Source organism: Enhydra lutris, unplaced genomic scaffold (assembly GCF_002288905.1).
Source record: "Enhydra lutris kenyoni isolate GAN:26980312 unplaced genomic scaffold, ASM228890v2 scaffoldscaffold72, whole genome shotgun sequence".
NCBI classification, from domain to species: Eukaryota; Metazoa; Chordata; class Mammalia; order Carnivora; family Mustelidae; genus Enhydra; species Enhydra lutris.
In genome coordinates, this window is record NW_019154156.1 from 4,806,245 (window position 1) to 4,824,196 (window position 17,952).

Sequence of the window (17,952 nt, forward strand, 5' to 3'; positions counted from 1 at the left end):
GTGGATTCCCCCTCCCCCACCAACTAAAATATCTAAGTGGTCTTAAGGAACCCTCAAACCAAATTACATTGTTACAATCTCAGCAGGAGGTTGACAAGTATAGGAATTTATAGTTTTGAGGCAGTGGATATTGATTCCAGTACTGTTCTTGCCTAAGTACTTGGCAGTGAAACAAAATTAGCAAACTAAGATCACCCTGGGATTAGCAATGATTCCTGAAGAGCAACACTGTCCCTGGGCCTTTGGTGAGAAAAGGGTATTGAGCAGAAGGAAATAGATCACAGTTATGTTCCACAGTTCCACAAGTTATGTTTCAAATCACTTGTTACATTTTGTCCAAGGAGAAAATGTTAGAAAATTCACTGCCTGTAAATGAGAGATTACCTTCCTATCCATCTCTCAGGATACTGGTTTTCTATCTGTTTTATCCTACTAGGCATAATATAACTACTCTTAAAAAAAAAAAAGAGTCCTAGAATGGAAAGCTCCAGAGCATAAAGAAAAAGTAGCAAGTAAGATTTAAACTTGAACATTAAGGGGGAGTGCATGTTAAGCTATGAAAGTGACTTGCCCCGGGAGAATCCTGTGGCCTCTTCTCCTTGAGCATTACTTCCTCCTATCATATTTAGGTACTGGATTCCTTTTCTTTGGCTTTCAGGCTTGAGTGGAAGTGAATCATTTCTAAGAAATGAGGACTGCAATGATTCACCAGAAAGCTTATTGGATACCATGGTATGAATGCCTAAGAAGATCTGGTTTTTACAGTCTGTCTTCTCCCACCCACTAAGTGATCCTGGTCCCAGTGCTCATCTCTGAGCCCCTATACATATATACATAGTGTGTACTCTGCATTTTAACCATGGTACTGCTTCACCAGAAAGGTGACTTTAATACATGCTGAGGTCTTAGAATGCCTCCCCACTTGGTAAACCATCCCCAAACAGCACACATTTACCTGGAAAGCCAGGTTTGGACATATTCAGGGAAACCTACTCCCGATTAAAGACTAGCTGCCAGGCTGTCTGTGGAATTTTTATTTTTGAGCTGCCGCCGGGTTGGTGGATTTCAGGTAGAGCTCCAAGTCAAAGCTGGGATCGAGAGGTGTCAAGAATGGTGTTGAAAAGGGAAGTGCCGGGACGCCTGGGTGGCTCAGTTGGTTAAGCAGCTGCCTTCGGCTCAGGTCATGATCCCAGCGTCCTGGGATCGAGTCCCACATCAGGCTCCTTGCTCAGCAGGGAGCCTGCTTCTCCCTCTGCCTCTGCCTGCCATTCTGTCTGCCTGTGCTTGCTCTCTCTCCCTCTCTCTCTCTCTGAAAAAAAAAATTTAAAAAAAAAAAAAAAAAAAAAAAAAAAAAAGAAAAGGGAAGTGCCTTGGTGTGCATTACTGAGGGCAGCCACAGTTCTCAGCACCTCCTTCCACCTCCAGCTGGTAAAATTGCCATCCCCACTTCAGAGGGCAGCAGTTTCCCCTGGACATGCTTATTTCTGCCCAGGAAAGCTGTTCCAATCCCCTTGCCCAGGTTTGGCCCGAAGTAGCCCTCAGAACACATGGGCAGCTAGTTTAAGACGCTATAACGAAGAGTCACGGTAGGAAAATTAATAGATTTAGGCGAGCTGATGCAAAGATTTAGTGTTCTTTCTGCTGTTCCTTTCCTCCACTACCTTCGTCTACTGGCCAAACTGTAAGCAAGGAACGGGGCTAGAGACCAGTGGGCGGGGAGAGAAGCCACTTATTCCGCACGGGGGGTGGGGTGTGTGTGTGTGTGTGTAATGATCCCCAGAGGATGTTGCTTCTGGATTTACCCATCGGTTGCAGGAGCCAAAACAGCTTTCTCAATGACCCCCTCTCTGTCACTTCGCACCCCTGTCTCTGCAGCGAAGCCCTTCCCTCGCCCTTCTGTGGACCCGCTAAGTTTCTCTTCCAGCCCCTCCCTCCCCCAGCGCCCCCCCCTTGCAAAGATCTCCATTCATCCTTTACCTTTTCCCCCAAGGGAAACAACTCCAACCCACGGAACACGTACACAACGAATCCTTAAAGTGATGTGGAAACCTGTTTTAAAAGATGCTCTCCGGAAAGCCTCAAGGTGCTGCCTCGCCCGCCGTTCCCCGTGGTGCCTCCAGCCGCAGGGGTCGGGGGCGGGGCCGCCGTGACTCCGCCCCGCGCCGGGTGCCTCTCTCCGGCTGGGAGCCCCGCCGCAGGCCAGTCCCAGGCCGCTGGCTCTGCGGTCCCGGGCGGACAGGCTGCGAGTCGGCGCCGGCTGCGCGCCCAGGGGCCAAGGGGGTGACCGTCGAGACGCGCGGCCCAGCTACCCCGGCGCCCGCGTCCCCGCTCCCGGGCCGGCGCAGGGCGGGCCCGGAGCTCTAGATGCCGCCAGCCCCGGGGCTGCGGAGCGTGCCGGGTGCCTCCTGCGATGGCGGCGGAACAGGAGGCTGCGGCCAGAGGTGAGGCTGCGGGCGGGAGGCTCCAGGTGGGGAACGGGACCGCGCGTGCGGGCCGGGCTGGGGGCGAGCGACCCGCGGGGCGGGCACAGCGAGCGGAGGGCTCTCCTACCCCCACCCCGCACAGCCTCCGATTGGCTCCCGGACCGAGGTAGTCGCGGGGGGGGGGGTGGCCACAGGTGCTGCGCGGCGCCACGCGGTCCTCCCGGGGAGAGGGGGGCGGGGAGTCCTCGGGCTCGCAGCCGGCTTTCCTGTGGCCCGCAGCCTCATTTCTTGGCCCTGGCTGGACCTTTTGGCGAAGGTGAGCTGGCGAGGGACCAGCCCCCTTGAAACGGCGAGCAGCCGCCCTCGGCCGACCCCCGGGATCCCACTTCGTCGTCTACAGGGACTGTTGCGTGGACTTCTTAGATTTCCTCTTCTGTGTGAAGCAGTTGTCATCAGCCAGGGAAGGAACCCGGGTTCTGCCAGCTGTAGCCTCCGTACTGGAAATACTCAAGTCTCCGTAACCCGTTTCCCAAACTGCCGGGTCGCGGGGCGGGCAGGCGGGCGCGGAAGCGCGTGGACGCTGGTCCGCCGCACTTCTCACCTCGAAAACCCCAGATTGCACCGTAACAGCCCTCCGTGGGCGAGAGGAGGCTCTCGTCGTTTACCGTTACTGTTTTAGGAAAGCCATCAGGGGGATGTTTTATATTTTAGTGGAATTTTTGTGAATTGAGTCGGAAGCGTTGCTTTGTCTTGTTCCTCTCTTGAGCAAACACTGGCGACATTCTGTTGTCTCTTCCAGGGGACTAGTCGCAATTATGGGACGGTTATAAAATATCTGTTAAGTCAAAAGGGAGGCAGGAAAAAAAGAAATAACTGAAGGAAGACTGGACGAATTTCAGGGAAGCTATTGATTAAATCTGCACTTGCCTTTTGGAATAGGATGAGTTTTGATTCTCTGAAATACAACGAGAAGAAGTGCTTTTTTTTTTTTTAAGATTTTATTTATTTATTTGTCAGAGAGAGAGAGGGAGAGAGAGCAAGCACAGGCAGACAGAATGGCAGGCAGAGGCAGAGGGAGAAGCAGGCTCCCTGATGAGCAAGGAGCCCGATGTGGGACTCGATCCCAGGACGCTGGGATCATGACCTGAGCCGAAGGCAGCTGCTTAACCAACTGAGCCACCCAGGCGTCCCGAGAAGAAGTGCGAAAATCTAATACAGTTATGGGAACTTGGATGAGGGGGGTTTCCAAATTTCTATCATTTGAATATGTGCACGTTTTCTGGATGATAGAAAGATGTGAATAGGCACTGTTTTGCAAAGAGAGGGCAGTATGTATGGTGTTAAACTCAGTCGTGTTGCTGGAGTTATTTACCTTAGCCTTAGTTTCTTCATCTGTAAAGTGGGGATAATTATAGTATCTGTCTTAAAGGATTGTTAGGATTAAACGAGATATAAATGCATTTAAGTACAAATAAAGTGCTTAGTCCACTACTGTAGAAATCGCAAATGCTCCATAAACATTAGCTTAATACAGTTATTAACTTGCAGCTCCCACTTGCTTTGTGAAATTAACAAGTCTTGTCTGGTTCATTAAAATGTTATCCTACACAAGTCAAAAATTGGCCAAACTGAAAGAATGTTCGGACTCTACTGAAAAGCAAGAAACATGAGGGGCATCTGGGTGGCTCAGTCGGTAAAGCTGCTGCCTTCTGCTCAGGTGATGATTCCGGGGTTCTGGGATCCAGCTTTGCCTCCTGCTCTCTGCTCAGTGGGAGGTCTGCTTCTCCCTGTCCCTCTGCCTGCCACTCTGCCTGCCTCTGCTCTCTCTCTGTCAAATAAGTAAAATCTTGAAAAAAGAGAGAGAAATATGGAAATGGACCGACTCATTCAGAGTGGCTTTCACCACATAAGCCTATGGACTTTAAGGTTTTCAAAGAAATCGTTTATTGCTATTTAGCTGACTACCACATGTGAAGTTGGGAATGATTAAAATGGATCCTTCTTAGATAAAAGTAGCAAATTTTCAGTGGGGCTGGGAGGGCCAGCATTTCTTGAGGTCCTATTACGTACCAAGCATTTCATAAGGAATATCATCCTTAGTGTCACAGAAGCCCTGTGATGTAGGTGGCGCTGGGCTGGCCCAGAGTTGCAAAGCCCGAGTGACAAAATTGCAGTGACAATCTGTGGCTACTGGCCTTGCTGATTTCCTTCCTTTCCTGTCTCACTAGGTGGCGCTAATGAGCAACGCGCGCACCTTCAGACACCCTCTTTACCTAAAGGGTGAAAAAAATATATATGGTTACAAGTTCCCCTATCCCCAGTGGGAAAAACACAACAAAACAGGTCTCTATATCAGAATCCATGGCCATGTTTTCCTTACACAAAATCCCTGACGATTTCTTTTCCCTAGGCAGTTTGACATTAAGACCATGGTAAAAAAATACAAATCAAAAAGTGGTGGTGGGGAGAACCTACCCCCACCCACCTCATGGTGGTTACACAGCTGAAAATAGCTTCAGGGCTGATTGTGAGAATAGCTATCAAAATCAGCTGGTGCCTCACGTAATTGCCCGCTCAATTTTTTGACAGGCTTATGGTAAACACCAAGATTGAGCAAGCTGCCTAGTGACTGGGTCTCCTCCTGGTAAATGATTCCAGAATCCTTGGAATCAGAGAAGGGCTGTCTTGCAGGGGCAGTGCATTCTCGGGACTGACTGCCAGAGATGGTTTGGGTCTTGGCATTTGTGGGGCTGCTTGCTCACCTTCCTTTTCCTTCCCATAGCGTGTTTCCACCTGCGAGGTTCTCAGACCACTCTTTCTGAGGTGTAGTTCTGCAACTATAGTGGCTTAAATTCACTTTTGTGACTCAGAAGTAAAAAATCATGTGTCAATCAACTTTACATAAGCTACTGCTCCTGGCCGGGATCCTTAGGCAAAGTCTCAGCCTGAGATGCATTACTCAACATAAACCAGGACGGACTGAAACTACTTTTCACGGGTTTGGGAAGGTAGTGGGGGGTTGGGAAGGGGAGGGAGAGGGAAGAGGGAGAAGAGGGGTGGAGTAAAGAGAGAAGAGGGGGAGAGAGTAAAAGAGCAAGATGGAAGGAAGGTGGAAAATGAGGGAAAGAGATGGGGAGATGAGGAAGGGGTTAAAGGGGAGGGGAAGGAAAATGAGAGAGGGGCAAGGCAAGGGGTTGGTGGGGGAAGAAGAGTGAGTGGGGGAAGGGGAAAGAGGCTGGATGGAGGTGGGAGAAGAGAGAGCGGAGGGACTGCCAGCGCATTAAAGTTTAAGTAATTTAATGTTTAAAATATATAAGGAGTGGCACGTGGGTGGCACAGTTGGTTAAGTGTCTGACTCTTGATTCTGGTTCAGGTCATGATCTCCAGGACCTGACACTGAGCTCCACATAGGGCTCCATGCTCAGGGGCGAGTCCGTTTGAGATTTTCTCTCAAAATAAATAAATTAAATTAAATATATAGGGGAAGCCAAAATATTAGTATAGTAAGTATAGTATAGTAAGCACATTTCACTTGACCTTTTTCCTTGTGGCAAGACTCCCTAGTTTTAAAAAGCATGACCTCTTTCTGTGTTGTCAACATTGATAATCGCATCCTTTTGAAATCTCTCCTTTTACATAATGTTCAGGAAATCATCAATAAGGTAGTAACACCTCATCCTAGTAGCCCCAATTTCATTTGTCCCATTTAGTTGAAGACCTCCGGTTTCCCACCATGGCAGCTGAGTGATGCAGGTGCCTGGGATCTGGGTCATGAGTCAGCATCAGGACGGTCATCAGCATTACTGGGGACTCAGTGACCAGGTGCCGTATAGGAGATGAGATATCTGCCTGCTCTGTGACACAGTGATTTCCTGTCCTGGTTTCTGTGGGTCTGCTCCCTGGAGTGGTTTCTCCCACCCCAAATCCCAGCCCTTCTGTACCCCGCCTGCCTCACCCAGTGCCTCCCTCCTTCCCTGTGGCAGGAGGCTGTGAGAACTTAGAAGCTACAATTTAAACTCTTATTGGTGCTGGGACTACAGGTGGAAGATATTCTCTGCAGTGGCTTGTAGTAATTTAGGATATTTACCAATAATTTATGAAGCACTTAGCTATGTCCCCTCCACCCCCATTTTCTTCTCTTCTGTGAAGTCACATTTACTGGTCCCTCACACATACTATTTAAATCATTCACTTTAGGCTATAATATCTTCCCACCCCCAATTTTTAAATTTAAAATATTTTAAGGGGTGCCCGGGTGGCTCAGTCAGTTAAGCATCATACTCTAGATTTCAGCTCAGGTCATCATCTCAGGGTCGTAGGTCCAGCCCTGTGTGGGGCTCTGCCCTGGGTATGGAGCCTGCTTAAGATTCTCTCTCTCCCTGTCCCTCTTCCCATCTCCCAGTCCAGTTTTTAAAAAATTTCTTAAAATATTTAAATCAGTCTAGTTTTATAATATTAAAACTCTTATTTGAAAATACCTAATGGGGGTGCCTAGGTGGCTCAGTGGGTTAAGCCTCTGCCTTCAGCTCGGGTCATGATCCCAGGGTCCTGGGATCGAGTCCCGTGTCGGGCTCTTTGCTCAGCGGGGAGCCTGTTTCCCCCTCTCTCTGTCTGTGTCTCTGCCTACTTTTGATCTCTGCCTCTCAAATAAATAAATAATATCTTTTTTAAAAAAAAGAAAATATTTAAATGTTGTTTAGCATGATAGGAAATTTGTCATTTATCCAAGTACATTATTGGCATTTTGTTTCTCTAGTCTTTAATCTTGTGGTTTAAATCTCTAAATAATACCTTTACAGAGACATAAAATCAAAAGCTGGAGGAGAAGGAAATATGGAGAGAATTACTCTTCCAGTCAACATGGTTTGCATTACAGGATATTTATTATTGAAGGTCAAGATTATTGCCATAAAAGAGTAATTGCCAATGCATTCAAAATGTTTTACTTATAAAGAAAATTTTTTGCTTATAATATTTATTTTTTAGGTAGATAAGAAATTACACTTTACCGTAATTTCCAAATATATCACAGGGAACATGGAAAATCATCCACTGGCTTTCTCTTCCAAAACCTCTCCGTTTTGTCTCCCTTGTATGTCCTATAGTCTGTTATGTGAGGGAATCTGCCTTTCCCCATATGTTTTAAACTTTGCTACCTTCAGGCATTGCTCCGGCTTTTGGCTACTCCTGGAATCCTCCTGCCCTCCCTCCAGATAAGCTGTAGAAGTCTTATGTAGTCTTGAAGGCTGAGCTCAGGTGTCACTGTATGTTTACTTCCCTGTGTAGGGAAATGTTCATGAGCTTTAGAACCAGGCCACTGGGAATGTGATCGCCAGTTTCATTATTTATAGCTATGTGACCTTGGCCAAATTATTTAAACTGCTCTGAACCCCAATGTCCTTAAAATGGTAGTAAAAAATGCCTAACTTGGAGGCTTATGTGGGAATTAAATGAGATGATTACAAACTGTTTAGTGAAATCCGACACACAGTAGGTGAATTTTCCCTTCTTTTCATGAAGCCTTCCCAGAACCTCTCCTTCCCCAACAGAAATGCTTCTTCCCTTCTATTTTCACTGTGTGTGTGTATGTGTGTGTGTGTGTATGCGCCAATTAAAACACTTGGCCCTCTTGCCACAAGTCATTTAGGTAGGTTTCTTAGCTCTGTTCCCATCGTAGGAGAGCAAGGTTCTTACTCATCTTTACAATCTTCAAGTCCTTGCACCTATGAAATGTCTAATGAAGGTTTGTTGATTTTATTTTTTATATTTTTAAAGATTTTTATTTATTTATTTGACACAGAAAGACACAGAGAGGGAACACAAGCAGGGGGAATGGGAGATGGAGAAGCAGGCTTCCCGCCGAACAGGGGGCCCAATGCAGGGCTCAATCCCAGGACCCTGGGATCATGACCTGAGCCGAAGGCAGGGCCCCAGTTTGTTGATTTAAATGAACGGTTGGTCTAAGGTATGGACAAGTCTGGTTCATTCATAAACTATCCATTAAATACATGCTACTGTACTAAGCAAGCAGAGACAAAGGAATGGAAAAAGCCAGAAAAAAGATTCAGGAGTTTATAAATAGGCCAAAAGTAGTCAAAATATGTGTAAGACAAGATAGAACCTAGTAAGATCTATAGTTTAACTGTTAGGAGTGAGCCTCCCCACCCAAAGCTGGGAGAATTTCTGTCTAGTTCAGGGAGCAGGGACTCACTTGCAGAGAAGGTGTCAACTTTAGTATCGATACATAGAGAGCTCTTGGGGAGGCGGTGAAGAAGAGGGTCTTTGAGGATGGAGCACAGACATGGGTATGGAAAGTCATCAGTGACATGCTTGGAAGAACTGCTGGTAGTTTTGTTTGTTTGTTTGTTTTTTGCATTGGATAGGAAAAATGGGAAAGGAATTGACCAGTGAAGTTGTGCTGTTAGTGTTGTGGGGGGTTTCCCCTGCCATGCCTGGGGTGCAGCACAGACTGTGGACCCAGAAAGCCCTTTACAAGCAATGATTTGCCTCCCCTCCAGAAGGAAAGATTCATGCATCTTCTTTTTGGCCCCTGGTCAGCAACAGAGCTTCTGTGTCACCTCCAAAGAAGAATTGTGGCACATTTCTAATCAGATTTAAAAAAAAAAAAAAAAAAAGCAGGCCCCTGGGTGGCTCAGTGGGTTAAAGCCTCTGCCTTCAGCTCAGGTCATGATCCCAGGGTCCTGGGATCAAGCCCCGCATCGGGCTCTCTGCTCAGCGGGGAGCCTGATCCTCCCCCCACCCCACCCCCGCCTTCCTCTCTGCCTAGTTGTGATCTCTGTCTGTCAAATAAATAAATAAAATCTTTAAAAACAAAACAAAACAAAAGACAGAGGTCCGGGTTCCTGCCAGGTTTGTGGCTCTTAGGTCTTAGCCTTTACTCCAAATCCTTCTGGACCACTTCTTTCTCTCTTTCATCTTTTCTTCCTTGAAAAAGGAGATGCTTCTGTCTTTAGATCCATTTCACATTCATCTGAAAAGCATCATAAGTATGGTTTCATTTGTTCTCGTTACAACCTGCTGGGAAGCAGTTCTCTGGACTTCTGATGACCTTTCCTGCGTTGTTCCACTGTCCCTGTCGCTGATACACCCTCAGGAGGGACGTGTGCTCCAGGCACACTCAGACACTGCCTGTGCCGTTCCGTGGGACCCCGCGGAAAGATACCCTCAGCCTGGACTTCCAACATAAGCACTTAATGAAGGTTTGTGAACCAAAAAAGAATACTCATGGAAACACCCACGTGTGATAACCTCAGATGTTCTTATTTTGATTCAGGTACAGTGCAGACAACCTCGGGTTTAGAAGATACTTAGAAGCAGAAGCTCTAGGGGCGCCTGGGTGGCTCCATCAGTTTGGTGTCTGCCTTCTGCTCAGGTTGTGATCCTGGGGTCCTGGGATCAAGACCCCCATTGGGCTTTCTGCTCTGCGGGGAGCCTGTTTCTCCCTCTGCCTCTCTCTCTCTCTCTCATGAATAAATAAATATGATCTTAAAAAACGTATTTTAAAAAAAGCAGAAGTTCTAGATACATTAAAGTACCTCTTCACCATTTTCTTAGGAGAGGAGAATATAGAAAGAATGGACTAGGATAGTTGAGCTAGGATAGTCCCAGAGCCATGTGTATTTTACAGAAATACAGATTTTAAAAGATCAATGTGCAGTAGATAGAATTGAAATTGAACCCTTTATAAAGTAGATCTTGATATTTAAATGAATACATGATTGTGAAGATTAATACTTGTTCTGTCAAAGATCTAGAGAAAAGGTTGAAATGTGGAACACAGTTTCCAGCTCTGCATGTGTTTCTTCCCAGCTCCCTGGTTGGAGGATCGGATGTCCAGATGGGCTGTGTTTGCACTGCCCGGGAGACCAACAATCTTGCTTTTAGTAGGCCATCTCTTCTGTAAGATTTATCCAGACAACCACACTGACCTAGAAAAAAAGAGACCAAACCCAATTTTCCATGCATCCTGCTGCTAATGGCTTCTTAGGACAATTCTCCTTTTCTTTAGTTTTCAGCCTGAGTTCAACTAGCCCTTTTGGCTCATCAGTTTCTTTGAACGATAATCATAACTACCTCTGGGACTTGTGTTTGGTTGTAGCAAAGCACCCTGGACTTGGGAGCGGGGGTGTGGTTCAAGTTCATACTTCAGACTGTAGAAGGCATTGAGGACAAATCATGTATCAAGAGGTTTTAAAATAACTGTTTATTAGCTCTTTGTCTAGGAAGAGCCCGGAAACAATGTTAGATTCTGGTCACCATTGTAACTATGATGTGTGAGGCCTAGAGAGTATTAACGTCATAAGTGTCACTTTGGGTTTTATTACTTTTAAAACTCCTTATCATGTTTCAGTTTGTAGAACTTGAATAGTTTAGTTTGCCTGTTGCAGTGTCAATGTTCCCCCCTCCCCCACTTACAGTTGCTGTTCAGAGAAAAGATACACAAATATTTTTGTGAACCCTGATGAATATTTTTCTCAAAGTTAAACTGAAGGTGTCTCCTTTTGTTAATGCTTTAGTTGTCAAGAACCATTGTATCTTTAAAAAAAAAAATCCACATTTATTTACTTAAAAAAAATTTTTTTTAAGATTATATTTATTTATTTGACAGAGAGAGACACAGGGAGAGAGGGACTACAAGCAGGGGGAGTGGGAGGGGGAAAAACAGGCTTCCCACCAAGCAGGGAGCCAGATGCGGGGCTTGATCCCAGGACCCTGGGATCACGACCTGAGCCCAAGGCAGATGCTTAACAACTGAGCCCCCCAGGTGCCCCAACTTAAAAATTTTTAAATAGCTGACATACAATATTATGCAAGTGTCAGGGAAACAACATAGCAAATCAATCGACAATTATATACATTCAAAATGCTCACTATGATGTGGGCTTTTGCTGCCCTCATACAAAGTTATTATAGTATTACCGACTATATTCCCTATGCTGTACTTCTCACTCCCATGACTTATTTATTTTCTAACTGGAAGTTTGACTCTCTTAATCTCCTTCATATATTCTAGGTGTTCCCCACCTCATCCCTCCCTTCTGGGAACCACCAGTTTGTTCTCTGTGTTTGAGTCTGTTGTTGTCTGTTGTTCATTTAATTTTGTTTTTTAGCGTCTCCATGTGAGTGAAATCATAGGGTAGTTGTCTTTCTCTAACTTATTTCACTTAGCCTGATACTTTCTGGGTCCTTCCATGTTGTTATGAATGGCTAAATTTCATTCTTTTTTACGGTTGAGTCGTCATTCCATTGCGTACATATAGCACAGCCACCTTTTTGTGTATATATACAAATGTATATATGTATCCATATACTACATTCCATCTTTCATTGATTCATCCATCGAAAGACGCTTAGTCTGTCTCTGTATCTTGGCTATTATAAATAATACTGCGATAAACATCGTGATGCATATGAACTTTGAAATTACAGTTGACACTTGAACAACATGGGTATGGACTGTGATGGTCTACTTATACACAGATTTTTTTTAAAGATTTTATTTATTTGGGGTGCTTGGGTGGCTCAGTGGGTTAAGCCTCTGCCTTCGGCTCAGGTCATGATCTCGGGATCCAGGGATCGAGCCCTGAATCAGGCTCTCTGCTCAGCAGAGAGCCTGGCCTTCTTCCTCCTCTCTCTCTGCCTACTTGTGATTTCTTTCTGTGTGTGTCAAATAAATAAATAAAATCTTTTTTTTTCCTTAAAAAAAGATTTTATTTATTTGAGTGAGAGAGTAACAGCGAGAGTGGGGGGAAGGGGAGAGGGAGCAGCAGACTCCCTGCTGAACAGGGGGCTTAATGCAGGGCTCGGTCCTAAGACTCCAAGATTATGACCTGAGACGAAAGCAGACACTTAACCTGAGACGAAAGAAGACACTTAACACAGATTTAAAAAAAAAAAAAAAAAAAATGTAGTACAGTAGTACTTTTTTTTTAAATAAATGTAGTACAGAATGTATTTTCTCATGATTTTCTTTTCTCCAGCTGACTTTAAGAATACAGTATATGATAAATATAACATACAAAATCTGTGTTAATCAGGTATATAGATTATGGGTAAGCCTTCCCAGTCAACAGTAGGGTGTTAGTAGTTATATTGTAGAGTCACAAGTTGTACATGGATTTTTGACTGTGCAGGTGGCCAAGCCCCTAATCACTGTGTTGTTCAAGGGTCAACTGTAGTGTTTTCATTTTCTGGGCAAATACCCAGAAGTGGAATTAAGAGATTTATGGTATTTTTCTTTTTCTTTTTTGAGAAACCTGCATACTGTTTTCCCTCATGGCTGAGCCGGATTTACGTTCCCCCAAATAGTGCACAAGGGTTCCCTTTTCTCTACATCCTCACCAGTGCCTCTCATTTCTTGTCTTTTTGATACTGGCCATTCCGACTGGTGTGAAGGTGATATTTCATTATGGTTTTAGTTGGCACTTCCCTAGTGATTAGTGAACACCTTTTCATGTGTGTTAGCCATCTGTATGTCTTCTCTGGAAAAATGTCTGTTTGGGTCCTCTGCCCCATGTTAAAAATCAGATTATTTGTTTTGTTGGTGTTGAGTTGTATAAGTTCTTTATAAATTTAGGTATTAACCTGTCCTTGGATATATCATTTGCAAATATCTTCTTTTGTTCAGGAGGCTGTCCTTCATTTTGTTGTTGTTGTTTTCTGTGTTAAAGCTTTTTATTTTTTTAAAGGTTTTATTTATTTATTTGGCAGACAGAGATCACAAGTAGGCAGAGAGGCACGCGGCGGGGGAGGGTGCCGTGTAAGCAGGCTGCCCAATGAGCAGAGAGCCCGATGTGGGGCTCGATCGCAGGACCCTGGGACCATGACCTGAGCAGAAGACAGAGGCTTTAATCCACTGAGCCACCCAGGCGCCCCTGTGTTAAAGCTTTTTGGTTTGATGTAGTCCTGATAGCTTATTTTTGCTCATTTCCCTTCCACTGGGAAGACAGATCCAGAAAAATGTTGCCAGGGGTGACATTGTGTTTTCACCCATGAGTTTTATGGTTTCAGGTCTCACATTTAGGTATTTAATATATTTTGAGTTTGTTTGTTTGTTTATTGGTATGGTGTATGAAAGTGGTCCAGTTTCGTTCTTTTGCATGTAGGTGTGCAGTTTACTCAACACTTTTTTTTTTTTTTTAAGATTTTATTTATTTATTTGACAGATCACAAGCAGGCAGAGAGGCAGGCAGAGAGAGGAGGAAGCAGGCTCCCTGCTGAGCAGAGAGCCCGATGCAGGGCTCGATCCCAGGACTCTGAGACCATGACCTGAGCCGAAGGCAGCGGCTTAACCCACTGAGCCACCCAGGCGCCCCTCAACACTGTTTATTAAAAGACTATTTTTTCCATTGTATATTCTTCCTTCCTTTGCCATAGATTAATTGAACATATAAGCCTGGGCTTATTTCTGTGCTCTCTATCCTGTTCCTTTGAATCTATGTGTCTGTGTTTGTGCCAGTACCATATTGTTTTGATTACTATAGTGTTATAGTATATCTTGAAATCTGGAATCATGTTACCTTTAGTTTTGCTTTTCTTTCTAAAGATTCCTTTGGTTATTCAGGATCTTTTGTGGTTCTACCCGAATTTTAGCATTATTTGGTCTAGTTCTGTGAGAAATGCTGTTGGTATTTTGATAGGGATTGCATTGAATCTGTAGATTGCCTTGGGTAATACAGACATTTTAACAACATTAATTCTTCCAATCCAGGAGCATGGTGTATCTTTCTATTTATTTGTGCCCTCTTTAGTTTCTTTCATCAGTATTTTATAAGTTTTCAAAGTATAGGTCTTTCATACCCCTGGTTAAATTTATTCCTAGGTATTTTTAAAATTAATTAATTAATTTAGATGTAGTGATAAATGTGATTGTTCTCTTAATTTCTCTTTCTGCTAGTTTGTTCTTAGGGTATAAAAATGCACCAGATTTCTATGCATTAATTTTGTATCCTGCAACTTTACTAACTTTGTTAGTTCTAATAGTTTATTGGTGGAGTTTTTAGGGCTTCCTATATGTAGAATCATGTTATCTGCAAACAATGACAGTTTATTTCTTCCTTACCTATTTGGATGTTTTTTATTCCTTTTCTTTGATTGCTGTGGCTAAGACTTCCAGTACTGTGTGGAATAAAAAGTGGTGAGAGTGAACATCCTTGTGTTAGTCCTGATCTTAGAGAATAAGCCGTTAGCTTTTCACCATTAAGTTTGATATTAACTATGGGTTTGCCATATGAGGACTTTATTATATTGAGGTATGTTCCTCCCATAAGGAAGAACCCTTTTTTGAGGGTTTTTTTTTTTGAGGGTTTTTTTCCCCTCGTCAATTATGTTGGATTTTGTCAAATGTTTTTTCTACATCTATTGAAATGTTCATGTAGTTTTTATTCTTAATTGTTAGTGTAGTATATCATATTGCTTGATTGGTAGATATTGAACCATCCTTGAATCCTTGAAATAAATCCCACTTGATCGTGAGGAGTGATCCTTTTAATGTATTCTTAAATTTGGTTTGCTAATATTTTGTTGGGAATTTTTACATCTATGCTCATCAGAGATATTGGTCTGTAGTTTTCTTTTTTTAGAGTGTCTTTTTCTAGTTTTGGTATCAAGGTATGGCTGGCCTTGTAGAATGAATTTAGAAGCATTCCTTCTTTAATTTTTTAGAATAGTTTGAGACAGGAATTTTTTGAAGATTTTATTTATTTATTTTATTTCATTAGAGAGAGAGAGACAGCATGAGCAGGGGGAGGGACAGGGGAAAAGAGAGAAGGAATCTCAAGAAGATACTGTGCTGAGCATGGAGACCAAAGTAGGGCTCGATCTCATGACCCTGAGATCATGACCTGAGCCAAAACCAAGAGTCAGAGGCTTAACCAGCTGAGCCATCCAGATGCCCCTCTCTTTTTTTAAATTTTGGTAGAATTCACCTATGAAGAATTTGGATCCTGGACTTTTGGGTCTTAGGTTTTGTTTTGTTTCATTTTTGATTACTGATTCCTTTTCATTACTACTAATCAATCTGTTCAGATTTTCTCTTTCTTCCTGATTCAGTTTTACATGATTTTATGTGTTAGGAATTTATTCATTTCTTTTAGTTGTCTGATTTGTTGGCATATCATTTTTCATGGTAGTCTCATAATTATGTTTCTGTGGGGTTAGTTGTTACCTCTCCTCTTTCTTTTCTGATTTTGAGTCCTCTCTTTTTTTCTTGATGAGTCTGGCTAATGGTTTTCACTTTTCAAACAACAAACTCTTGGTTTCATTGATCTTTTCTATTGTTGTTGTTGGGTTTGGGTTTTTTTTAGTCCCTATTTCATATTTTCTGCTCTGATCTTTATTGTTTTCTTCCTTCTACTATTTTGGGCTTTGTTTGTTCTTCTTTTTTCTAGTTCCTGTAGGAGTAAAGTTAGATTGTTTCTTTGAGTTTTTTCTTGTTTCTTGAAGTAGGCCTATATTGCTTTTTCTCCACATCCTTGCCAACACTTATTATTTCTTGTATTTTTTATTTTTGCCATTCTGACAGGTGGGAGATGATACCTCATTATGTTTTGTTTTGTTTTTTTTTTTAAGATTTTATTTATTTATTTGACAGAGAGATCACAAGTAGGCAGAGAGGCAGGCAGAGAGAGAGGAGGAAGCAGGCTCCCTGCTGAGCAGAGAGCCCAATGCGGGCTTGATCCCAGGACCCTGATATCATGACCTGAGTTGAAGGCAGAGGCTTTAACTCACTGAGACACCCTAGTGCCCTGTCATTATGGTTTTGATTTGCATTTCTCTGTTGATTAGTGATGTCGAGTATCTTTTCATGTGTCTTTTGGTCATCTGTATGTCTTCTTTGGAAAAATGCCTATTCAGGTCCTTTGCCCACTTTTAATCAGATTGTTTTTTGGTATTCAGTTATATAAATTCTTTTTTAATATCAAAAAATAATTTTTGATATTAACCCTCATTGGATATATCATTTGCAAATATCTTTTCCCGTTCAATAAGCTGTCTTTTAGTTTTGTTGATTATTTTTTTGCTGTGAAGAAGAAGCTTTTTATTTTCATGTAGTCCTGATAACTTGTTTTTGCCTTTGTTTCCTTTGCCTTAGGAGATGTGTAGAAAAATGTTGCTATAGCCAATATCCAGAAATTACTGCCTGTGTTCTCTGCTAGGACTTTTATGGTTTCAGGTGTCATGTTCAGCTTTTTAATATATTTTGAGTTTATCCTTTTTTATGGGGTTAGTAAGTGGTCCAATCTCTTTCTTTTACATGTAGCTGTCCAGTTTTCCCAGTACCATTTATTGAAAAGACTTTCTTTTCCTCATCTGGTATTCTTGGCCCCTCTATTATAGATTAATTGACCATATAAGTGTCCGTTTATATCTGGGATCTCTGTTCTGTTCTATTGATCTATGTGTCTGTTTTTGTGTCAGTACTATACTGTTTTGATTTCTACAGCTTTGTAGTATACCTTGAAATCTAGAATTGTGATATCTCCAGCTTCATTATTCTTTCTTAGGATTGCTTTGGCTATTTGGGTCTTCCATGTTTCCATATAAATTTTAGTATTATTTGTTCTAGTTTTGTGAAAGATGCTGTTGGTATTTTGATAGAGATTGAATTGAATCTGTAGATTTCTTTGAGTACTATGGATATTTTGACAATATTTTTCCAATCCATAAGCATGGAATATCTTTCCATTTATTCACATTATCTTCACCTGAGTTTCTTTCCTCCGTGTTTTATAGTTGAGTACAGGTCTTTCACCTTCTTGGTTAAGTTTATTCCTCAGTGTATTATTCTTCCTTGGTGCAATTGTAAGTGGGTTTTTTTTTTTTTAAATTTCTCTTCTGTAACTTTGTTTACTGTATAAAAATGTTACCAATTTCTGGGTATTAATTTTGTATCCTGCAACTTTACTGAATTTTTTTTTATTTCTTCCTATAGTATTTTGGTGGAGTCCTTAGGATTTTCTTTGTATGGTATTATGTTGTCTGCAAATAGTGATGGTTTACCTTCTTCCTTACCAGTATAGATGCTTTTTATTCCTTTTTCTTGTCCAATTGCTGTGGTTAGGACTTTCAGAACTATGATGAATAAAAGTGATGAGAGTAGACATCCTTGTCTTGTTCCTGACCTTAGGGTGAAAGCTCTCAGTTTTTCACCATTGAGTATGATGTTACTTGTGGGTTTGTCATTTATGGCTTTTTTCATGTTGAAGTATGAAACCCCATTAAAAAAAAAAAAGATTTTATTTATTTGAAAGAGAGATCACAAGCAGGCAGAGAGGCAGGCAGAGAGAGGGGGGAAGCAGGCTCCATGCTGAGCAGAGAGCCTGATGTGGGGCTCAATCTCAGGACCCTGAGATTATGACCTGAGCCAAAGGTAGAGGCTTAACCCACTGAGCCACCTAGGTGCCCCTATGAAACCCCATTTTGTTTGGAGTTTTTATCATGAATGGTGTTGAATCTTGTCAAATGCTTTTTCTGAATCTGTTGAGATAATGATATGATTTTTATCCCT

At 42.7% G+C, this 17,952-nt stretch overlaps 1 protein-coding gene across 5 annotated transcripts in view; it reads left to right on the forward strand.

Moving 5' to 3' along the window:
- The first annotated feature begins 2,251 nt into the window (after positions 1–2,251).
- LOC111159947 (aryl hydrocarbon receptor nuclear translocator like 2) overlaps positions 2,252–17,952 on the forward strand; it is a 107,042-nt gene continuing 91,341 nt past the window's right edge. For 2 of the 5 annotated variants that reach the window (XM_022522648.1, XM_022522652.1), the window contains exon 1: positions 2,252–2,441. In XM_022522648.1, coding sequence (XP_022378356.1) covers positions 2,411–2,441 — 31 coding nt within the window. In that variant the 5' untranslated portion in view covers positions 2,252–2,410. The remainder of the gene's footprint in view (positions 2,442–17,952) is intronic. The other 3 variants (XM_022522649.1, XM_022522650.1, XM_022522647.1) reach the window with 2 other exon arrangements.